Source organism: Eumetopias jubatus, unplaced genomic scaffold (genome assembly GCF_037043125.1).
Source record: "Eumetopias jubatus isolate StellerSeaLion01/CBP00866 unplaced genomic scaffold, mEumJub1_p1.0 scaffold_16, whole genome shotgun sequence".
Lineage (NCBI taxonomy): Eukaryota > Metazoa > Chordata > Mammalia > Carnivora > Otariidae > Eumetopias > Eumetopias jubatus.
This window is the reverse complement of record NW_028274822.1, coordinates 60,942,640-60,964,917: the sequence shown is the minus strand read 5'-3', so window position 1 is coordinate 60,964,917 and position 22,278 is coordinate 60,942,640. Positions and strand designations below refer to the sequence as shown.

Here is a 22,278-nt window from a genome sequence, read left to right as displayed (position 1 = left end):
GAATGTCTTCTGTAGTCAACTTTTATGAGAAAACAAACATGGACATAAAAGGTTGATTTTTAAAGTCGATTTCAGAGCATATCATGGGGCCAATTCAGAGGCAGCCCTGCATTCTAAGCTTCCACAATAAAGGTTGTTCTTCATCATAAAGAACATGGCAGGATTCTTAAGTATTTTCTAATTTGTCTAAAACAGATGGCTTTATTTGTATAATTTCAGTGTTCTACATAACATCATTCCCTGAAAAAAGTAATCTATGTATGGACTGTATAGTGACTGCAGTTATCCAAGTAGGCAATCATCCAGGATGCTTTTTTGTATATCCATTGCTTACATTCCTCACTCCCTGCCCTCTTTAAAGAGTGCTGTATGAACTGCGCGGCACGTGCTCTGCTGCGGAGATGGTCCACAGCATTCTTTGTCTGTCTCCTGTGGTCTCAGTGTCCTCTCCCTGCTCAGAGTCTTCTCCTCTCATGGCCGCTAAGGAATCTGGCTCTATCCTTCCTCTCTGCTCACCCTGCTTCCCTCCCTCTTTAGTTTAGTAGGACTTCCATAGCCTTGCCCTGGCTCCTCCCAACCCCCAAAATCATTTGGCATCATGGAAATCTTGGTTTGAATATGTGGGACATCACATCAACTACAATTTCTGTTAAGTTCTATGGAGGATCTGAGTCTCATTATCTCATCAGTTTCTATTTAGAAATCTAATTTTAATGTTATATACTATTCCACTGTGTATTAATAGTGTATATAATCATTTTATAATCATTGAATATTTAGGCTATTTCTAGTTCTCAGGATAGGTAATTGCCAGGGATTTTCAGACCCTAAGTACTCCTATAACTTTTCCCTGATGAGGACTGTGTGCCTTAAAACGTACTGGGCCTAGGGGGCCTGATTCCCTTACCTCCTGTCTATCACTTTCCACACATGCACACACACACACACACGCGCGTGCACGCATCAGTTTCTGAGGGTTGGAGTAGATGTGGAAAGATCTGGAAGGCAGGGAGGGCAGGTGAGGGCAGGGTGATGGTGACCATGACAGGGACAAGAAGTCTGGCCTCCTCAGGAAGAGGCATTCTGTGCAGAGAAGGTACAACTTCCACTTCCTGTTCTCTATGGATCTGTGTTTCGGAACCAGGGGGAGTATGGTGGGAAGAGAATGGAACATACTTTTACCTTCTGTAGGGCTGGCTGGTTTGTTTGGTTTCCATGGGAGACAAATGCACAGAACACTACAAGCTGAGTTTCACAATTCAGTTCAGTTGACCTACTTGTGAAAGATCCTCTGAGATTCTTGAAAATAGATTTATTCTGGAATGCATGTGTGTGTGTGTGTGTGTGTGTGTGTGTGTGTGTGTTTCTCATTTCCAGTGTGTCCATGGCTATCTGACTGGGATGTTGGTAGAAGAAACATCATGGACTGCCAATAAAATCCAATCTTTTTTTTTTTAAGATTTAAGTAATCTCTACACCCAATGTGGGGCTCAAACTCACAGCCCTGAGATCAAGAGTTGAATGCTCCACCAGTTGAGCGATCCAGGCACCCAAGATCCAATCTTAAACCAGAAATTTTGTGCTCAACAATTATCTTTAAAAATCCATTTTTTGATGAGGGGATTAATTATTTAGGAGTTACATTTCATTTTAGAGTACCTTGAAGATAATTTTTCAAAAGAAAATCTTTTATGGTGTTGTAACACCCTCCATTCATAGAGGAGAGTGTGGCATATTTGTGAATAGACTTGCCGAATATTTCTGAATAGGCTTGTCCTACTCTTCACAAAGAGTGAATACTGGTAATGAGTTTTATTTCAGACTGACCAGTTAACTCAGATGACAGCATAAAACATGTATTATGCTCATTCAAGACCTCCTGGAGTTGAGATATTTGGATACAAAGAAACAAATGTAACATTTGTTCCCACCTACTGGGGCAACAAACTTGCAAATTGAAAAATTGAAAAGCTCAAATGATAGAAATTGATTAATAATGCAAATATTTAACAGTTTTATTCAGGAAAATAAAATAATTAAGTACTCAGGTTTTTAACCTACAAAGGAAATGCATATTTGGGATTATGAACTCTAATATATAAAGTGTTGTTATAAATCAATAAGATAAAAGACAAATATCTAATAGGCAAATGGACAGTGAACATGAACAAGCAATTCATAATACAAAACATTAAAATCTTAAAAACCTAGGAAATTTGTTTAATTTCATTACTAATTATGAAAATGTAAATTAAAATAAAATGTTTTATAAAAGGTAAAATGATTCATAAACTGAATTCAATCAAGAACATGTATTTGAATAAAATTTGAATAAAATCAAAATTTTAATTAATACTATCAAATATGATGCACATATATGCATGTTATATGCATATACATTTATATATATTAATATATACTCTATATACATATATCATGACATATTAATTCTACTTTTAGGAATTTATCTTGAAGTACTAATGGAACAAATGTTCAAAGATACATGTTAAAGGTATTCACATTCTTATGGTTAATAGCAAAAGTGTAGATAGAATATAAATATTAATAAAGACTTGCATTTTTAAAAAAATATGGAATACTATATGGGTAATAAAATGGTTACATGCCTATATTTATTGACATGGAAAGAGTTACATTATATATTACTAAGTGATTAAAACAAGTTTCAAAATAGGATGACCCTTATTTTATATGTACAAGTATGAATGTGAGAGTCTTAGTGTGTAGGGGTGTTTATGCAAAAATAAAAGAGCATAAGTATTTCCATGTTTTGTCATGATCTATAGTTGACCCTTAAACAACGACATGGTTTTGAACTGCGCAGGTGTATTCACAAACAGATTTTCTTCAATAAATACACTATAGTACTGTAAATGTATTTTCTCTTTCTTATGATTTTCTTAATAACATTTTCTTTTCTCTATCTTACTTCATTGTAAGAATACAGTATAGAATACATGTAACATGCAAAATATGTGTTAATGTGACTGGTAAGGTTTCAGTCAATAATAGGCTATTAGTAGCTAGGTTACTGAGGAGTCAAAAATTATATGTGGATTTTCAAATGCACAGGGCTCGGCACCACTAACGCCCACATTGTTCAAGGTCAACTGTATATTATTTTACAAGTAAGGAAAAATATAAAGCTGTTTATTTTGAAAAGCGTACTGTCAATCATATGTTCTATATAAACACCATATTGTTAGTGACAATGAAGACTTCTGACCCTTATTTATGAACAATCGACTGTAGATGAAGTAAAATTAAGGCATATTATGAAAAGAACTGACAAAGGGTAAGTGAAATGAAAACCCAAGTATGCAACTGAATGACAATTACTGTGTACTAAAGGGGTGTGTCATCTATTTACTAATGACAGAGCAGAAGATGATGGGCATTACAAGAGTACTAGGTAGAGGTGAAAATGATTTAAAAAATATATAGGTCATTTAATATGAAAATTATTAAATAAGGGATGGTGAAGATTTTTTTCTTATCTCTTATCTTTTACAGTTACTTTTAACCAATTAATGACAAATCTCATCTGGGAATTAGGACTCAAAAAATTTTTAGGTCTCACCATTTAACCCAAAGTGCTGCAGTCATGCTCACTGGCTGGGAAAGTTGCATTACTTGGGTTCATGTCATTCATTAGAGCAGCCATTTCTGTGGTTTAATAGATTTTAGCTACAATTCAACACCAGAGCATCTTAATATTTGCAAAGTAAAATGTCACTACTGGCTCATTGGGAACATCTACTTTTCTCCTAGAATTTCACATTATGGTCAACATTTGAGGCATGGTTAAATCTTGACAGAGTAGATGTGAAAATCTTTCAAAGAGTTAAATATAGGGGCGCCTTGGTGGCTCAGTGGGTTAAGCGTCTGCCTTCAGCTCAGGTTATGATCCCAGGGTCCTGGGATCGAGTTCCGCATTGGGCTCCCTGCTCAGTGGGAAGTCTGCTTCTCCCTCTCCTTCTGCCTCTCCCCACCAGTTTGTGCTTTCTCTCTCACTCTCTCTCTCTCTAGTAAATAAATAAAATCTTTAAAAAAAAGAGTTAAAAATAATGTAAATGGAGCTTCCACCAAAAAACTTCGAAGTGGTATCATTTCTGGATATTTGTGTTTGATCACCATTTTCTGTGCCAGGTCACATGTTCAGCGGCCTGGCAGGTCCTGTGATATATAAAAATACTTCCATTTTATAGGAATGTGCTGGCAAAAATCTACCACTTCTATGAATTATTAGTCCTTTTCTGCTAATTATTTTGAAAAACGCAGAGGTGCAGGTCCAAGTTCAAGTGGCTCTCAACATCTGAGACATACCTGGTATAAAACTGCCGAAAATCTCTGCCTCATTTGGCTACCAGTTTCACCACTGCATTATGAAGCCTAGAGGAAAAATTCAGTTTCTTTCTTCTTGTATTAGAAACTGAACAAGTTGATTGAAAGAATGATTGAGAACAGTAATCACAGAAGAAATGTGATAATAAAACAAGTAACCAATTTATGACATAAAGATAGATTTTTGCATTTTCTTTAATGTTTATGAAAAACAGAAAATTACAAACTGAAAGGTTGTAATGGTTGCAAACCCTGGGACTCATATGTCTGGTTTCAGGGGACAGGTAAATTCCTGCGATTTTAAACAACTACTACAAAAGATTAGAAGAAGTAAAAATGAATCAGCCCTGTCCCCTTATCTTCAAGTGACATACTGGCACGTGGCCTTCTGTCTGTGTGTATTTGTACAGACTGAACTCCTGCTGGACATGCTGAGTGCTAAACAACATTAACATAAGGAAAGTCACAGGTCCTGGACGGAAGGTCGTGTGGGAAATTGCTTGATGATATAACTTCTCCTAGAGGCTCTCGTGTGCTACTAAAGTTAATAATCAGGACATGAAAAATTTGTAGAATTAAAAAATTGTTTTGAATTCCATATTATAGCCAGATCAGGGTGACAGACGAATGATAGCAAGGAGATTAAGGAAAGGAAAATGAAGAAGGAAGGAAAGAGGAGAATACAGCCCCCAAAGGGTGACAAGTAAAGAAGTTCAGAGCTCTGGGGTCCCCAATCTCCTGGATTTCCTGGCCTGCTGGGCCAGGTCAGGAGAGGTAGTAGAACTGGGAGCCCCCAGCAGAATCAGCTCATTGGTCTGGGGAAAGTAGCTCCCAAGAAAAGAAGTTTCCATAACTCCTTTCTCTTATGGCAAGAACTGGAGCTTGGATCTGCAGAGGCCAATAGGAAAATGGGGGGCGAGAGGGAGGGAGAGAGTGAAAGAGGGAGGGAGAAGAGATAGGTAGAGTTTTGTTTGTAAAGGAGTGACTGCTGATTGATGTGTTCGAGGAGGAAATGTCCTGAGCTCCTAGGCATGGCAGTCCCCCCACCTCCTCGGAGTGTCAGTGCTGCAGGGTGCCAAAGGGCATTTTGTCACCATGGACCACAGGACATAAGATACAGGAACTTGCTGGGCAGACTGAATGACCTTGAGTCTAGGGTGTGTTTGTAGCTTCTGGATGCTGTGATGCTCTGTTCCAGATTTCAGTTCTGTTGTTGGATGTTGATGCTATCAAGGGGACATTTGGGAAGAGAGGAATCATAATTCATTATTTCTAACTTCATCTACGACTGGAAAGGAAAAATCCCTCTAAGCTTTGGGCCCATTTCTCTATGCTATATATTTTTCTCTTCATTGTTGCTGTCCTTTGCTTTCCCCTGAAGAATGTAACATGTTTTAGACTGCTCCATATTATAAATCTCATTTAAAAAGTGTTGAATCAAGGAAGTCTGCCAGCTACTTTTGTTTTCCCTACTTTTCTCTCCCTGTTGGACTGCTCCAGCAAAGGAGAATAATATTACCTTACCATGTAAAACATGGTTAATGGCTTTAAAAGAATTCCCCAACAACAGAATAATGAGCTGCCAAAAATATTCTTGGTGCCAAGGGATCTGCATATGTCTGTTCCATTTATTGTGTGTTTCTCATTTCATCATGACTAAGTGCTCACAGAAAAACATAAAAACCCAAACCCCTAGGGTATGTGGTGTTTGAGGGCAGAAACCATATTTTAATATATTCAGTCCTATACCTAACATAGTAAGATGATTAGTAGAGTATCAACAGCAAACAAAGATGAAGGCCTGTTGTATGTAAGACGCTTAACCTATCAATTACTTTAATATATGGCTACTAGAAGGAAGTCATTTTTCTACCACCTCTGCTGTGCTTAGTTGAAAATGTTTATTCTAAGGAGTACTGGAAGTTTCACAACAAAAACTCGTGTTCTGTTTATTTGAGTAAGTTTACTTTTCTAAGAAATGTGAAGATGGAACCTATTTCTTAATTAAAATTTCATGTTTTAAAGCCTGACAGTGCAGTATCACAAAATGATTTCTTTTTATTTTACCTTGATAATAGATTGAGTCTATTAAGAAGGGGGGGTTTTCTTAAAAACTTATTTAAAACATCGATTTAAGAATACACTGAGCAGATCTGGGGGAAAAAAATAGAAATATAGAAAAAAATGTAAAGGTGCTTTGTTTCTCCCTAGAAGCAAGTCAAGAAGAATAGCATCTGAACCCCCTCACCAAGCACTCCAGCCTCCCCTAGACCCTTCCCACTTGGTCTGAGCCCAGACTGTCTGGTTCTCACTTGGCAGGAGACTCTTAATCTCCCCCACTTTTCTGTTTGGGCCAGACAATTGCCTGCTGTCTTTATGTGGTTTCTGACTAGGTTATGTTATGTTTTGCCAGTGTCTTAATTGCTAGTATCTCTGGGGCAGGATAATTGTCTTCCAAGAATTCCTGAGATAGGGATTTTGAATTGTCTTGCATGTGATTCACAGGACAGATAACATTCATCTAGGCCTCCTCCCCTGGACCAGGAGCCATGGAAATTCCTGGGCTGGTTAACTAAAATTCCATGACTTTGACTCCTACTCAGCAAAGCATATTGGAATTCAATTGGATAAGAGTGACTTCATCTGAGGAGATAAGCCTGAATCTGCTTTAAATTTGTGTGTGTGTGTGTGTGTGTGTGTGTAATTCATATCCAAAATGTAATCCTTTAGTATGTATCATATTTACTTAAAATGCTTCATCATAACCAAGTATATGAACCCAAAGCCCACAGTGAAACACAATGTTCATGTTCTCTTAGGACCAGCTCAGTCCTCAGAGAGGGCCTGGGGAAAATACTGCATAACCTCCTGTCTTTCCAGAAGACTAATGCCTAGGAGACACTGAGTTGTCAGCTGACAGTAAAGCGTTAGAGGCAGAGTTCTCAAGAAAGAAGCATAGCACCATCCTAGTTAACATTGGCTGGAGCAAGGTAGATCTTTAGCTGCCTCTGGAGACCCAATGCTGAATACCGTTTCCCGTTTGCAGAAATAAATTACATAGAAAGACAGTGATTATCTGCTGTGATTATCAAGCAATCAGTGCATAGCACAACTCACGAATTTAGGGCTAGGTGGGTGTTTACTGAAATCAAAACAATTTTGCCATTGATTATGTAAAATATAAAACTATGGGTTTAGTACAAACCCTTAACTTTTATTAATGCAGTTTTTATTAAAATCTTTGATAAAAATTAGCACTTTTCTTTATATCAAGTACTCAGAAAATTATTATGCCTATAATGTAGGGAAGAACTATTACATGAAAAAATTATAGAAAATCTTTTTTTAATTTTCTTTATTTTTTAAAAATTTTATTTATCTATTTGACAGAGAGAGACACAAGCAGGGGGAGTGGAAGAGGGAGAAGCAAGCTTCCCAAGGAGCAGGGACCCTGATGTGGGGCTCAATCCCGGGACCCTGGGATCATGACCTGAGCCAAAGGCAGACGCTTAATGGCTGAGCCACCCAGGCGCCCCTGAAAATCTTTTTTTTAAACCCAGCTGTTCTTTTATGGATTTGGATATACTACACTTCAAATCATGTTACTGGAAACAGTATTTTTGTATTCAAGAGACTCCTGATTTAAATGTTTAGCTTTAAAAAGAAAGAAATGTTAATCCTGTGCTTCAACAATGGTGAGATAAACACCTGGTATAGAGAGTTGGACCTTCAGAGATCCATCTCCTTTCCATGTGCCCCACGAAACGTTGAATTTTAAAGAGTTCCATTTACACTATGCTCTTGCATTAATTTTGACAGGAGAGTTTTACTCATGTTATTGTGACACATTCACACGTTTAGAGAATGTTTTAGTGGGCTGCAGCGTGACCAGAGGAACATGATGGAGAGCTTTGTCACACTGCACGTTATGTGGACTATTCTCCAAAGGGCTATTTAGGGACTGGAGGTGGAGAACAATGCACCTGAGGGAAAACTCATCCCACTTAACTCTAGAACCAAGTATGTACCAGGATGTGCAAAACCAGGACAGAACTAACTGCATGCGTGGTGTGCATCAATTAATTATGTTCTTTCCTTCTGTTTGTAGGTTCCACATGGGAAAAGACGTTTCGACAAATTGGCTTTGAAAGGTAAGCAGGGTTTAGCGTGTTAGCATGTCTTCACTTTTAGGTTCTCATGCCCTGCTTCATTCTAAGTAATTTATTGATGATAAATCAGTGGTCTCACCAAGTTTGTTCCAAAGTAGCCCTTTGTGTTATAAAATCCCTGCCTGCACACAGAGGAATTTACATGAAAATCCTCTTAAACTAGGAAAGAGCATCAAAGGTGAGTTGTCTAACTGGAGAAGTCCATGAAGTCGTTTGGTCTTTTCTAGCTTTATCACTGCCTATGTCATATCAGTTCTATAGTTTTCGCACAAAACAATGTATATTGATATTGACATCGTCCCAGTTATCAAAATTGTTAGGTCTTATCCGCTCCAAGTTGAAAGCTGGGATCATGGCACTCCTAGCTAAAAGCAGTCCTAAAATGGACTCATTATAACATCAGACAAAGTCGAGGTAGGGTCAGTAAGGTTACTATCCCACCTGCCTTGGAACCCAGTGGCAGCCTGTGGGACAGATCCCTCCCAGTGGCATTTAGTGTCTTCTCTGGAGCTCACCGTATCAGTACAGCTACTGGAATAGAGAAAAGTGATTTTAATTTCTTTTTTTTACTCTAAAGGCAGATTTTTTTTTAATTTTTTAAAAAATTTTATTTATTCATTTGAGACACAGAGATACAGAGAGAGAGAGAAAGCATGAGCAGGGAGAGAGGCAGAGGGAGAGGGAGAAGTAGGCTCCTCACTGAGCCAGGAGCCCGATGTGGGGCTCGATCCCGGGACCCTGGGATCATGACCTGAGCTGAAGGCAGATGCTTAATGATCTGAGCCACCAGGCGCCTCTAAAGGCAGATTTTGACTAGTTCTTTTTATCATATTGAAAACCTGTTCTTCCGTGTATTAATCAAGCTGACCGAGTGCTTAGAGAAATGATAAAATACTTTAAAATGCCTTTCTCCAGTAGCAAGAGAGAATAGCTCAGCACAAGACTGACTGTGGTGGCATTTCCTGTACCATTTTTTATTTGATTCAAAAATTTATTTCTTTCTCTACATAAACTCCCACTGAATCAGCACCATGGCCGTAGGTCTCACAGGAAGGCTATTGCAGAAGGTTGGCTTGAGTTGGGCAGATCTCATAGGCCAACCTAAAGCATAAAAAAATCATGTTACTCCTTCATTTCATGTGAAATCTTTTCCCAAAGCAGCTTTCTCTTGATTCTCTCTTCATATTATGACAAACACAGAAGCAAAGGGGAGAGAATAACAAATTGAATGTCATTATCCAGTTTCAGTAGGACTTTGTCATCCTTCCTTTGTTTATTTTTGGGGTGGTAGGGGTTAAAATATTTTAAAGGAAATCTCAAACATCATGTCATTTTGTCCCTACATAGGTTGAGGACACATCTCTGAAAAAAAAAGTGGGTATTTTCTTCCAGAATCATGATGCCACTATCATGCCGAATACAAATAACAATAAGTCCTTGGCATCATGTAGTATCCAGTCAATGTTTACATTTCCTGACCATTTCAAAAATGTTATAGTGCAGGTACTGGTTTGAATCGCCATGCTTCTGAAGCCCACACATTCCAGCTTGTTGTTACAGCTCAAGTAACAATTCCCTGCCAGCTTCATTTTGTTTTTCTTCATGTCATTGACTTGTCAAGAAACCAGGTCAATTGTTGGAAGGTGTCGCATTCTGGGTTTGTCAGTTTGTGGTATTGTTTATCTTGTTATTCTATCCCCCTGTTTCATTTACATTCCCACTTTGTTCCCTTTTGGTCACAGGGAACAACTTCATATTGACTTTTTGTCCTTTTGACACAGGACTACCAGTCTTTGGTAGTTTCCATGTTTCTAGTACAACTACAAGCCCATCCAGTATTCCAGATCTGGCAAGGAGCCTGTTTTTTTGTGGAGAATGGTATTTTGAAATCACAGTCTAAATACTAGTGACACCCATCATATCTGGACTTTCATGTTTCTGAGCTGTTTCAATATATGTTAGAGCTAGAAAATAACTTTTTTATTTTTTTTAAGATTTTTTTTCTTTATTCATTTGAGAGAGCAAGACCATGAGCAGAGTGAGGGTGAGAGGGAGAGGGACAGACTTCCCACTCAGTGGGGAGCCCAATGCAGGGCTCAATCCCAGGACCCAGGGACCATGACCCGAGCTGAAGGCAGATGCTTAACTGACTAAGCCACCCAGGCACCCTGAAAATACCTTTTTTAAATAAAAAAATAACCTGAATTCTTACATTATTTCCAAATCAAACGTAGCCTTACAGAATTTTTAATTTCTCTGGTACCACATTTGCATTTATTTTCTTTTTCACTAAAAATCTTGGTTCTTAACAAAACTTACTTATTTTAATGTATATATATATTTAAATACAAACACTAATATTACCACTCATAATAAAAATATTAAATGAAGTTTTTAATTTTTTTGTTTTTTGAAAAGATTTATTTATTTGAGAGAGAGAGAGCGCTTGCGGTCGCATGCAAGTGGGAGGAGGGGCAAAGGGAGAGACTCACCAGCAGACTCCCCATTGAGCATGGAGCCCGACTCTGAGCTCGATCTCACAACCCATGAGATCATGACCTGAGCCAAAACCAAGAAGTTGAATGCTTAACTGACTGAGCCACCCAGGCGCCCCAAGAATATTAAATGAAGTTTTAAAATTTGCTTTCAGTCTTCATTTTATAGTACATTAAGGATGTACAATTAAAGACTCAAAACTTAAGTTGCTTAAGTTTTTTTTTTTCTATGTGGTCATATTCTAACTTTTATATATAATTTGGTTCATTTGTTTCAGAATCTTTTCAATTTTAATGGATTTTTAAAATTTCATTTTATTTTTGAATATATAACATTTATATGTCTCCAAGTACAAATTATATGTTTTTATATATACAAAGTGTTTTCAGAGAAATGTCACATGCATCCCCTGCCCCTGCATCCTATGCCTTCTTCTTTCCCCAGTTTCATGGTTATTAGCTTTTGGTTTAAGCTTTCAGTATTTATTTTCACATATGCAAGCTGATACTTGCATATAACTGTATCCTCGCCCTGTTCTTGCGTGAAGAGTGGCATAGTATATATATTATTGTGCCCTTTGATTTTTTTTTTCACCAGGAGTATATCATAGAAATCATTCCCCATCAGTGTATATAGGTATTCTTCACTCCATTATCTTGCAGTTTCTACTCCTTTAGGTGGATGAGCCAATATAAAGGATGAGCTTGGTTAAATCAGGAATCTCATCCAGTATCAAGCTTTACTAATAATTTTAAGGATTCAAGCAACCAGGGACACTGGTAATGGAGGGAGAAAACCAGGCAGGATATCCCATGTGGCTCCTCACATCCTTCTTTTTGATATCATATATATATATACTTTTAGGCCCAGAGAGATAGATGAGATTTCCATTGAGATTTGCAAGTCCCTCACATAGTAGGAAACATGATTTTGCAACATCTCCAGGGTTACACCTAAGAAATTTGAAGAGCTCATGTGACATTCTCCAGAGAGTTATAACTCATCAATCTATGATGAGGATTTTTTTATCATAACGTCCTAAACCAGGGCTTTCCTGCTTGATGAGGACTCTTCTCCTAGAAAAAAAAAAAAAAATTATTCTCTTTGCCCAGTGATCTAGTTAATATGTATACAAGAAGCCTAAATCAGGTCACTTTCCTTCTTCCCTCAACCCCAGTATCTCCTTTGTAATCAGAGGAAAATGGATCACAAGCAACTTGCTTTAACTCCTTCTTTTCCAGTACCTCGTGGGGGAACATTCAGGCTATTTTCGGTCTTTTGCTCTTACAGAAAAATGTTGTAATGAATAACCCTGTGCATACTTGTGATTTTGCCAGATATCTTAGGGATTAGATTCCCAAGGACAATCAATGAGTAAATTATATGGAATTTTGCTAATTTTGCCAAGTTTCACTCCCTAGAGTTTCAACAATTTGCACTCCCGGTAAAAATGCATGAGAGTATTTCCCCAGTGCCTCACCAACAGAATATGCTGTCAGACTTGAGATTTTTGCCAGTCTGATAGATGAGAAATGGTATCTCAGTGTCCCTTTAATTTGCATTTACCCTGCATCATTTTTCCATAGAGTAAAGAACAGATTAAGATCTTTTCTGTCAACTAAGTGAAGCGCTTTGGGCAAGAGCTTCTTCTCAGATGGTTAAGGATTCATTGATCAACAGTATTTGGCAGTTGAAACATTTTCTTCCTAGCTTATATGACCTTAACCTTTCCCTTACTTGAATAGTGATCTAACGAAACAGCTACCGTGTACCAAGCACTATGTTAAATAATTTCTAGGATCCATACAGCAACCTCACAGACCAGGGACTGGCAAACAGTTACTATAAAGGACAGATGCTAAACATTTTAGGTTTTACGAGCCGTACGATTTCTGTTGTAATTTCTCAACTTTACCTCTGTAGCATAAAGCAGCCATAGACAATGAGTATGGCTGTATTCCAATAAAACTTTATTTACAAAACCGGCAAGTGGCCATCATTTATTGACCGCCCCCACCGTAGCTTCTGGTTGCCCACTCACAGATGAAGAAACTCAAAGAAATCAAGTAGTCTACACATACAGTCATGGCCATTGACCTGCATTAGTACTGACCTACATTCTGTTCTAGTTTGCCTAGTTCCAAAGATGAAGGTTTTTAGACCAAAACACCCTAAAATCTTGATTTTAGGTCTCTTTTGTTTTATGTTGTTTTATGTTTCCTATCCCTGTACCTCTGGGCATGTGGTCTCAAATCACAGTCTTATTGGATATTCTCATTTGAATAAAGTCAGACAGTATAAAGTTCATATTACAATGCCTCCCTAAAATTGTTATACTTCCAAATAGATGTACAAATAAAAATATTGTTAAGGAGTATATCAAGTGCAGTGCTTTATTTTCGAACTGTAATCTCAGCTGGGTGATCATCCTGATTTTTAGATGTTACCTTAAAATGTCATCTTGCGTTTTCCCAGATTATCCTGTGTTTTCTCACTGAAACACAGTGAGTGTTCTCTGCATTGTACCCGCATCTTAAAATATAGAACAAATATTGATCTTCGGGGTTATTGTGCATTTACAGTTGCAAAGATTGTGTCAGGCAATGCTGTTAAATGTGCTTTTTTCTTCTGGAGTTTTAACCTCTTCTTGCTCTTAAAGGGAATTCCAATTATATCTTAAATGAAGCTATCTGGTTTTTTAGAGCGATTGTATAGAGATATTGATCCTTTCATTGCTATGTCCTTTGAAGTTTGCCCATCAATCTGTTTGCTAGCAGATTATATTAAAGTGGCCACATCTAAAGAAAAGAAGTGACTGAGTCAACTAAAGCTTCAAAGTCTTCTCTAAGAATAAGAAAGCAAAGATGCCCTTTGTTGTACATTTTGTAAATGAAAGGAAGACCCAGGGATCTGTCCTACCTGCTCTCCTTGCAGGAACACTTGCCATGAGATGGTGTTCAGCCATTTCCTTTCTAGAATCTGTGGGATTATATACATTATCTCAGAATAGGTACACATCATCACAATTTATGTGGTTCAAGAAAATATGTTCTATTCACCTTGTAGACAGTCACACTGCCCCTCTATGGGGGGACATCAGGAGTTTATTTTAGGACTTCATTATAGGAGTGTGTTGTAACATAAGAAGGGTATAAGTTCATGTGTCTTGGATGTGACCTCCCATACCCCCTCCCCACTCCTGCTATTATAATATCTATATTTGCATAACAAAAACAGGCATCCGGTTTTTTGTTATTTTGTCTTTGTTGCTATTGTAAAGAAAAAAATCTGTGCCTAACATTTGGTCTCAATCAGAAAGTTCACCTTCCTAGGCACATTGTCGAAGTTTATAATTGTAAATCACAGTCACTAAATGTTGGCTAATAGCTAGAAATAGCAGATGGTGCTAGTAATATCTATCACAATAAACTCTGAGCAAGGTCTGAAATGGTTTATCTCTTTCCAAAGCTGCACTTTTCATCTGAGAAGAAAATATTTTAGCAAGTAAATAGGCTCATGCATAGTAAATTGCCAAAAGAAATAAAAGTTCCTACTTTCTGGGAAATCTTATTGCTGCCTATTTTAAAATACTAATCTTTTACTGATCTCTCACCCCTTTTTACTTAAAATGCAGAGAACATATTCTTAACGAATCTGTAGAATCAGCACAGAACCTCAGATGATGTTATTACTCCCATACTGCTTGTGACTTTATTTGATGCTCTACTTGAATTGTGGAATGAAGTCTCTTTCCCCTTCAAAGAATATTTTAAAATACAAATAATCCTGAAAACAGTCTGCTAGGATGAAATACAAATATTCCAAGGATTTTTTTTTTCCCAATGTAGACATAATTCAAAAAGCATGGCTTTGTCTCTGGGGGGCTGGGCAGCCTTCCACAGCCTGTCTGTCATCAGACTCCTCCCTTACATCTATCCCATAAGGATCTTCCGCCCACCATTCTGGTTTTAAACATTACTGTTTTTGTGAAACCTTTCCCCATGGCTTCCTCCCAGCGCCCCACCTCTTCCATCACACTTCATACATTCTTCTACTACGGCATATTAAGACCATATTACAGTGGATGAAATGTGGACATGTTTTGTCAAATACCTCACATTGTGTGACATATGGACACATTGTATTGAACCTTATTTTCCGCATTTCTCTTCCTTTGACCTTGAAGTCCGTGAGCGTGTGGAGGATGGGACTGTCTCGATACCCTGGTGCCCAGGGCACTCTTGCCGTGTGCTAGCTCATCAGACATGTCTTGAGTACAGAACCTAGTCCTCTGTGGGGAGGGGCCCTGGGGTTTGGTCGGAGAGTAATTATGTAAGTGTGGGCTTCTTGGGAAGCAGGAGACCAGGGTCCCGGCATCTCTTTTTCACTGCTCCGCAGTGGCTTGTGGGAGGATAGGGCAGGCTGCAGCTAGAGCCGGCTCATCCCTGAAAGCATAGGGACGAAGACGTGGCTTTACTCTGTGTGTCAGTGTGAGCGATTACTTAATTCGCTGACCTTCGTATTAATGTGGAGTATTCCGAGTCTCTCTTCGCAAACGACTGAGTCTGATGTTCTAGGTTCGGCCCCAGCTGCTCCCCATCATAGGATCCCTACGATAAGATTGAGAGCGGCACCAGGACAGGAGCCATGTCTGTCTTGTTTCTTCATTTTTCGTGTTTTTTAAAGATTGTACTTTATTTGAGGGAGAGAGCAAGTGAGAAAGAGGCGAATGGGAGAGGGAGAAACAGACTCTCCTGCTGAACAGGGAGCCCGACACGGGGCTCCATCCCAGGACCCCGGGATCATGACCTGAGCTGAAGGCAGACGCTTAACTGACTGAGCCACCCAGGAGCCCCCCCTCCCCATATCTGTCTTGTTAACCGAGATACCTTGCACCTAACTCACTTAGGTGAGCAAAGTGAAATGGTTGGATAAAGGAATTTATGAGTGAGGACCTGATTCTGTGGCAACAGAACCGGAGGACAGCTTAGCAAACATCTTTGTACTATGTTACATTGGCTTTGCCCCATTCTTGCCTGTGGTTTCAGGACACTGCTGTTGTTCATGCCCAGCCCCTACCTCCTTCCAGAGACTTCCCCTAACCCCACTGACCACCATCTCAGGGTCCCTCTTCTGTCTTCCTATTACCAACTGTCTTTTAGAACAAAGCCATGGGGTATATTCATAATCTTATATGTACTTGTCCGAGTCTCAGACTAGACCTACCCTTCTGAGGGCAGGACCTCTGTCTGGCCATCTTATAATCTCCAGTGTTGGCTCAGGAGGTGGCAAATAATAGGTGCTTAATAAGTGTTTGATAAATAAATGGCCTTTCAAATAAATATTAGTGTGTCATTTCTCTATTGGTCCAGCCCCCTGGAATCTGTTCTTCCTGATAATTTGTAGTTTCTGTTGGCTTTGGAGAATGAACAGATTCCTTAGGAAATGTAAGGCCAATTTTTAAATTCTTTTTTTTCTCCTCCAGCTTTATATGTAACTCATTAGCTGTGTTATTGAAATTAATGCTGTTTCTGCAGGGAATGCTATGTAAAATGTTGGAAAATAATGCAAAGCTACACTCCAATGATGGATTTATGATGTGTTTTTGTATATGAAAAGTTGCATCCAAGAAATGTGATGGTTAAGTGGAATCAATTATGACAGAAACCAAGGTATCAATTTCTATAGTCTCTGCTATATCTTCCTGAATTTTTTTAAGTTAAGATCATAAGACTGTAGGATAAAATAGATAATGTTGAATACCTATTCATTTAGATCAAGGCAAGTATTTCTTTATACTGCCCCTTAGAGAAGCATACAGAAGGGAAAATACATTCAATCCAAGTCACACCATTGCTGTAATCTTGTGGTCTGTGGAGTCAAACAGAGGAAATCGTAGCTGGGCTTTCACAATGCCCCATCACACTCAACAGTGAAGCCAGCAGAAGTGAGACATACCTGTTAGAAGTTTCTCAATTAAATCAACCCTGTTGTGGTGTTGGCTTTCTGAGAGATGAGCTACTCAAGTCTTTAATTCCTTCAGACTACATATAAATATTCCTGGAAGCTTTAGCAAGCTATTTTGAAATTATGATATAAAATTTTTGTCAAGTAATTTATATGCAGGAAATGACTAGACGAAAAAAATGCATCTATTTCGGTTTTAAAATTAAGCCCAACTTATGTGTTTATTCACTTATCATTTGAATATTTTCAAACCTCTACTTTGTGCCCACCTCTGGGCTAGATTGGGGTTTTCAGAAGAACATGACAGGGGCAAGGGAGTTAGATTTTTTAAAAGACCTATCAAATGCTGGCCTCTCTGAGAGGTGCTCTGCTTATCTGATCTGATGCATTCTACAACATTCTGGAGTGGCTTCTCCTGACTTATGCTAGGCTATCTAACAAGCTCAAATCCCAGTGACTTATAAGACCAGGGATTTATTTCTTGCTCATATGTGATGTCGGCTTTAGAGGCTGTGGAGCAACTGTGGCTCTTCTCCAAGAGCCTTTTTCATTCTGGGATCCAGGCTGAAACAGAGCCTTCACTTGGCATATGCCCTTCTTGTGGCTGGGGAAAGTCACGATGGCCAAGGCAAGCAGTGGCTCTTTCAGCTTTTGCTCAGATGGGACATGTGCCACATCTGCTCACTTTCATGTGGCCAAGTTCAAGGTCCGTGGGCACAGCAGCACACTCCTCCTGCAGAAGCGCATTGTAGGTCACACGGGAATAGCCAGGGGTGTATACTACTGTTTCGGGAAAGAAGTGTCTATTGGGGAGCAGTAATATAATCTACCATAGTATACCACCCCTATTTAATAAATGAGCAAAGTACACTCAGAGTAGTTAAGTAATTTACTCAAGACCACACAGCTAGTGAGTGTCAAAGGTAAGATATGAATTCGGTTTTCTGTGACTCTACCTTCTGTTCTTTCCCAGTCCACCATGCCAGCATTTATGATGCTTCACGTTGACAAGTGTTTGCTGGACACACGTTATTATTCCTAGACTGAGGGCTGGAGGTGAGAGATGGGAGGACAGGGTCTTGGTCTTATGGAACACACCACCAACAGGTACAATATAATATGGCGATTATGTGCTACTGTGTAGTGCAGTCATTTGAAAATGTTTCTGAGCAGCCACTATGTGCCAGGCACAACAATAATGATACAAGTAGTACAGAGTGGAGGAGAGAAAGCCCCGGGGCCGGGGAGCTGTGTGCCTGGGTGGCATTGAACCAAGGCCTGGATGCCTAGTTGGGGGGCAGGGAGGAATGGCTTGTGAAAGCTTCACTTCAAGGACTGCCCAGGGAGGTTTGCAAGGGCAATTTATTGGAGACCATCCATCAGATGTTAGAGATGGAGCTCAAGGGGGCACAAACGAAGATGGAAATGAACCTGAGAAGGGGTGAAAAACCCAACAGGAATGTCAAGGAGTTTGGATCTTCTTTGATAGTATTGGGAGCCATCGAAGAGTGGGAAACCTAGGGCAGATACTGTTAGATGTACTTCTAGAAGGGTCACATGGGCACAGTATAGACCAGAGGATGGCTTAGACAAGCAAGATGAGCAGGAAAGCATTGCAGGAGTTCAGGGGAGTGATTGCACATGTCTGAACCGAGGCAGGGACAACTGAACAAGATAGAGATGATGTATACCAAATGTGCTTTAGGCTGTAAAATTTGAAGTTACCACTCGGTGGATAATTGGATGTGGTGTGTGAGAGAAGGATTCTGAAACGGACCACATCCAGTTGTTGGCTGACTCCACTCTCTGGCTGCTATGTCTCCATCTGGTGCTGGCAACACTCTGCTCTCTGCCCCAGGGCTTTCTCCAGCCTTTTGGAAATTTGCTGTGTCCACACGCAGGGCAGCCTGGAAGGGCCAGAGATAAAAGAGCTGGAAGCATCGGTGGACAGCAGAAGTAAGTGGAGAGGTCCTGGAGCGGCCCTAGATAATCCGAAGGGCAACCCATAGGAGCCTCTACAGCAGTGACCTGTCAGCAGTGCACTCTGTGGGCTGCTCTCATTCTCCATCCCTCGTTGTCACATTCTTGCACTTTCCAGGAGGGCTTCCCAAATAAGCCACTTGCACCCAGGGCCTGTGCTCTAGGTCAGCCTTTGGAAGACCTGAAGTAAGATACCAGCACTAAAGTACCTTAACTGATATCAAACTAAAAATCTTGGATTCCAATTTTATCATTGGTATTGATTTATTCTATGAGTACAAAACAGCACTATTAGTATTTGTAATATGAAATCCTTGGTTTACAACTTCTTGGGGGAGCATAGGTGGTGCCATGTCATGGATTGCTAGAGAATCTGGTGAAAGTAATAGACTTGCTCGCAGAAACGTTCCATAGCCACATAGACAAAAAATTGTGCCTGCAGTTTCAGGGGATTCACAGAGACTCTGAAGCACAACACAGTACATGAACCTCCGTTAAAGAGCCCCATTTTAGATGAAGACTTCTTGGATTTCTTTCTCAAATTATAAAATCTGCAAATATTTATTCTCCTCCCTCAATTTCTTGGAACTACATGGGCAGTGGGAGTTAAATTGGGGTCATGGAATCATGAAGTTTGAGACTCCAGAGACCCCAGAGGGAACCTCTCCCTTCTTTTGCAGATGGTTACATTAAGGCACCAAGAAATTAAGCAGAAAGATAGAAAGAGGATTGTTAAAATTGGGATTGGTCAAAATCCAGGTCTGTGTTTAAGTTTCATGAATTCAATAAAATGGAATTTTATTACTAATGAATTTGTTTTGCCACCATTTAGTAAGAGTAATTATATCATTATTCATCAAAGTAATAATATTCAGCCAAGCACCATAGACATTATTGTGTGTGCATCATTTCTACCCACTATCCTGCAATGGCTGTTAGCACCATGCCAGTTTGTGCATAGAGAAACCAAGAGCATCTCAACGAGTGGCCACGTGGCTTGTAAGTAGTAGACGATAAATTTATTCTTGGAACGCCAACCATTCACCTGCTTTCTTGCCTCAGGTTACAGTGACGGTTGTCAAAAATAACTCAATTATCCTTTACTCTTAATGCCCCCTGCTGTGTGCACATGTGTGTGTGTGTGTGTGTGTGTGTGTGTGTGTGTGTAAGCATGTATTAAGAAAAGTAGGTGATTTACATTCCCTGCTTTTACACCCATCAACAGCTGATACACAGTCCAGAATCCTTAACACACCATTAGAAAGGCTAAATCGAGAGCCCTGGGGCTCAAAGAAGGACCCCTCATGGTAGAAACATTCACAGCAATTCTATGGATATGCTCCTCATATAGAATAAAACAAATGCCTAGACCCCTTTTGCCTTGAAACAATGAGGCAAGCTTGGAAAAACACCAGAGAATCAGATGGGTTGAGTCTCCCTGCATCCCACCATCACTCTTTGACATTTTCTGAGCTTTGGTTCAAGTCACAGAATTGAGTTTTCTCACATGAGTGTAGCGTACATACATCAAATAATCTTTGGCACTGAGAGACTTTGTTTTATTTAATAAATATTTTCTTCCTCTCCCTTTATTCTTTCTTTTCAAAAATTTATCATTAAATAAAGAATCAAGCACAGTACTAAGCAAGAATATTGTTTTCCATAACCATATATCCAGGGAACTCAGATTCATTGCTAGTGGCTGATTGGAGCCCTCAGTGTAGAAGATTTTAGGCAAAAATGTATGCTGTGGGCACGTCAGAGAGCTACCTGCCCTGGGTGTGGAGGTGGGAGTAGAAGTGTACTTGCCCCTGTTTTCCATTTCCAAGGAGACTGTGGATGGTGCCAGGGTGGTCATCCTCACACCCCCAGCCTAGCCTAGGGGGATGTCACCATTTGGGATCAAAATGGATACATAAAAGATTTGCAAGGATGTAATGACTAAAAGTCCCCTTAGGTACCATTAGAGAAAACCGCTGTGTTATGACCAGACCAATGGAATAATTTTATCTTAGTCTAAATAAAGTACTGGCTCCAAAGCACACCTATAAGATGACCAGAACTCTGTCTTAGATTTTCTCTAAACCCACAGTCATGAGATAGCCGCATTTCATCATGAGATCGTAGAGAGAGGTTCCATTCATTCTTGTTATAAGTATGAACTCAGTGCTATTTTAGTCCATGCAGAGTGCTGTAACAGAATACCACCGATTGAGTGGCGTAAGCAACAAACTACAGTTCTCTGGCCTGAGAAGGCCAAAATCAAGACCCTGGCAGATTCAGTGTCTGCCAGAAGGAATGCTTCCTGGTTCATAAATGCCATTTTTTTCACTGTGTCTTTGTGTGGCAGAAAGTGCTAGAGAGGGCGCCTGGGAGGCTCTGTGGGTTAAGCCCCCCACTCTTGGTTTTGGCTCATGTCAGGATCTCAGACCCCTGGGATCGAGCCGTGAGTCTGGCTCCCTGCTCAGCACGGAGTCTGCTTAGGATTCTCTCTCTCTCCCTCTGCTCCTCCCCTGTTCTCTCTCTCTGTCTCTCTCAAATAAATAAATAAATCTTAAAAAAAGGGGGAGAGAAAGAAAGCAGGAGAGTTCTCTGGGGATTCTTTTATTAGGGCATTCTTTTCATTCGTGGGGGTTCCACACTCATGACCTCCCAAAGGCCCACCTTTTAATACCATCACATTGGGGGTTAGGATTTCGACATAAGAATTTTGAGGGAACACAGACGTTCAGTGCATAAGAAGTGCCCATAACTCCCACACAGCTGGAAGAAAAGTTAGATCTTCCATTTGAGGTGTTAACATCTCTGTGATAACATGTAATCTGTTTCATTAAACATTTCTTGGGCAATTGATCAAATTTGCAGATTTCTTTGATCTGCCAAAATATCTTGTGTATACCTGAAATAGATTAAAAACTACAGACTAATGTATGTACATAAGTGTGTCTGTGTGTGTGTGTATCACAAAAGTGGGCGATTTACGTTTCTTAGGCTATTGAAAGCTTTACCCTCAGACTTTGGCTCCCAACTTAGAAAGCGACTTTTTTTTTAATTCAAGTATAGTGACATCATTTAATAAGTATTTGGTGAACAGATCTGTTTTTCTTCTAGGAAAAAAAAAATAGATGTAATCCTTCATTAAAATTTCTCTTTCTCTTAAAATATGACTGGAAAAAAAGATTTTCTGATTTGTAATCTCGATCTTCACTAAGTCAGGTCATTATGACTAATATAAACAGTCTGAGTTAATGAGTGATAAAGATCAGGTCCTATGGAAAATGGTGCATTCTTGAACTAAAAA

At 39.4% G+C, this 22,278-nt stretch overlaps 1 protein-coding gene across 7 annotated transcripts in view; it reads left to right on the top strand.

The window, feature by feature from the left end:
- The window catches only part of PIEZO2 (piezo type mechanosensitive ion channel component 2), a 588,882-nt gene that overhangs the window by 234,061 nt on the left and 332,543 nt on the right, over nucleotides 1-22,278 (top strand). For all 7 annotated transcript variants that reach the window (XM_088019744.1, XM_028089342.2, XM_088019743.1 and 4 more), the window contains exon 4: nucleotides 8,474-8,516. In XM_088019744.1, coding sequence (XP_087875870.1) covers nucleotides 8,474-8,516 — 43 coding nt within the window. The remainder of the gene's footprint in view (nucleotides 1-8,473; nucleotides 8,517-22,278) is intronic.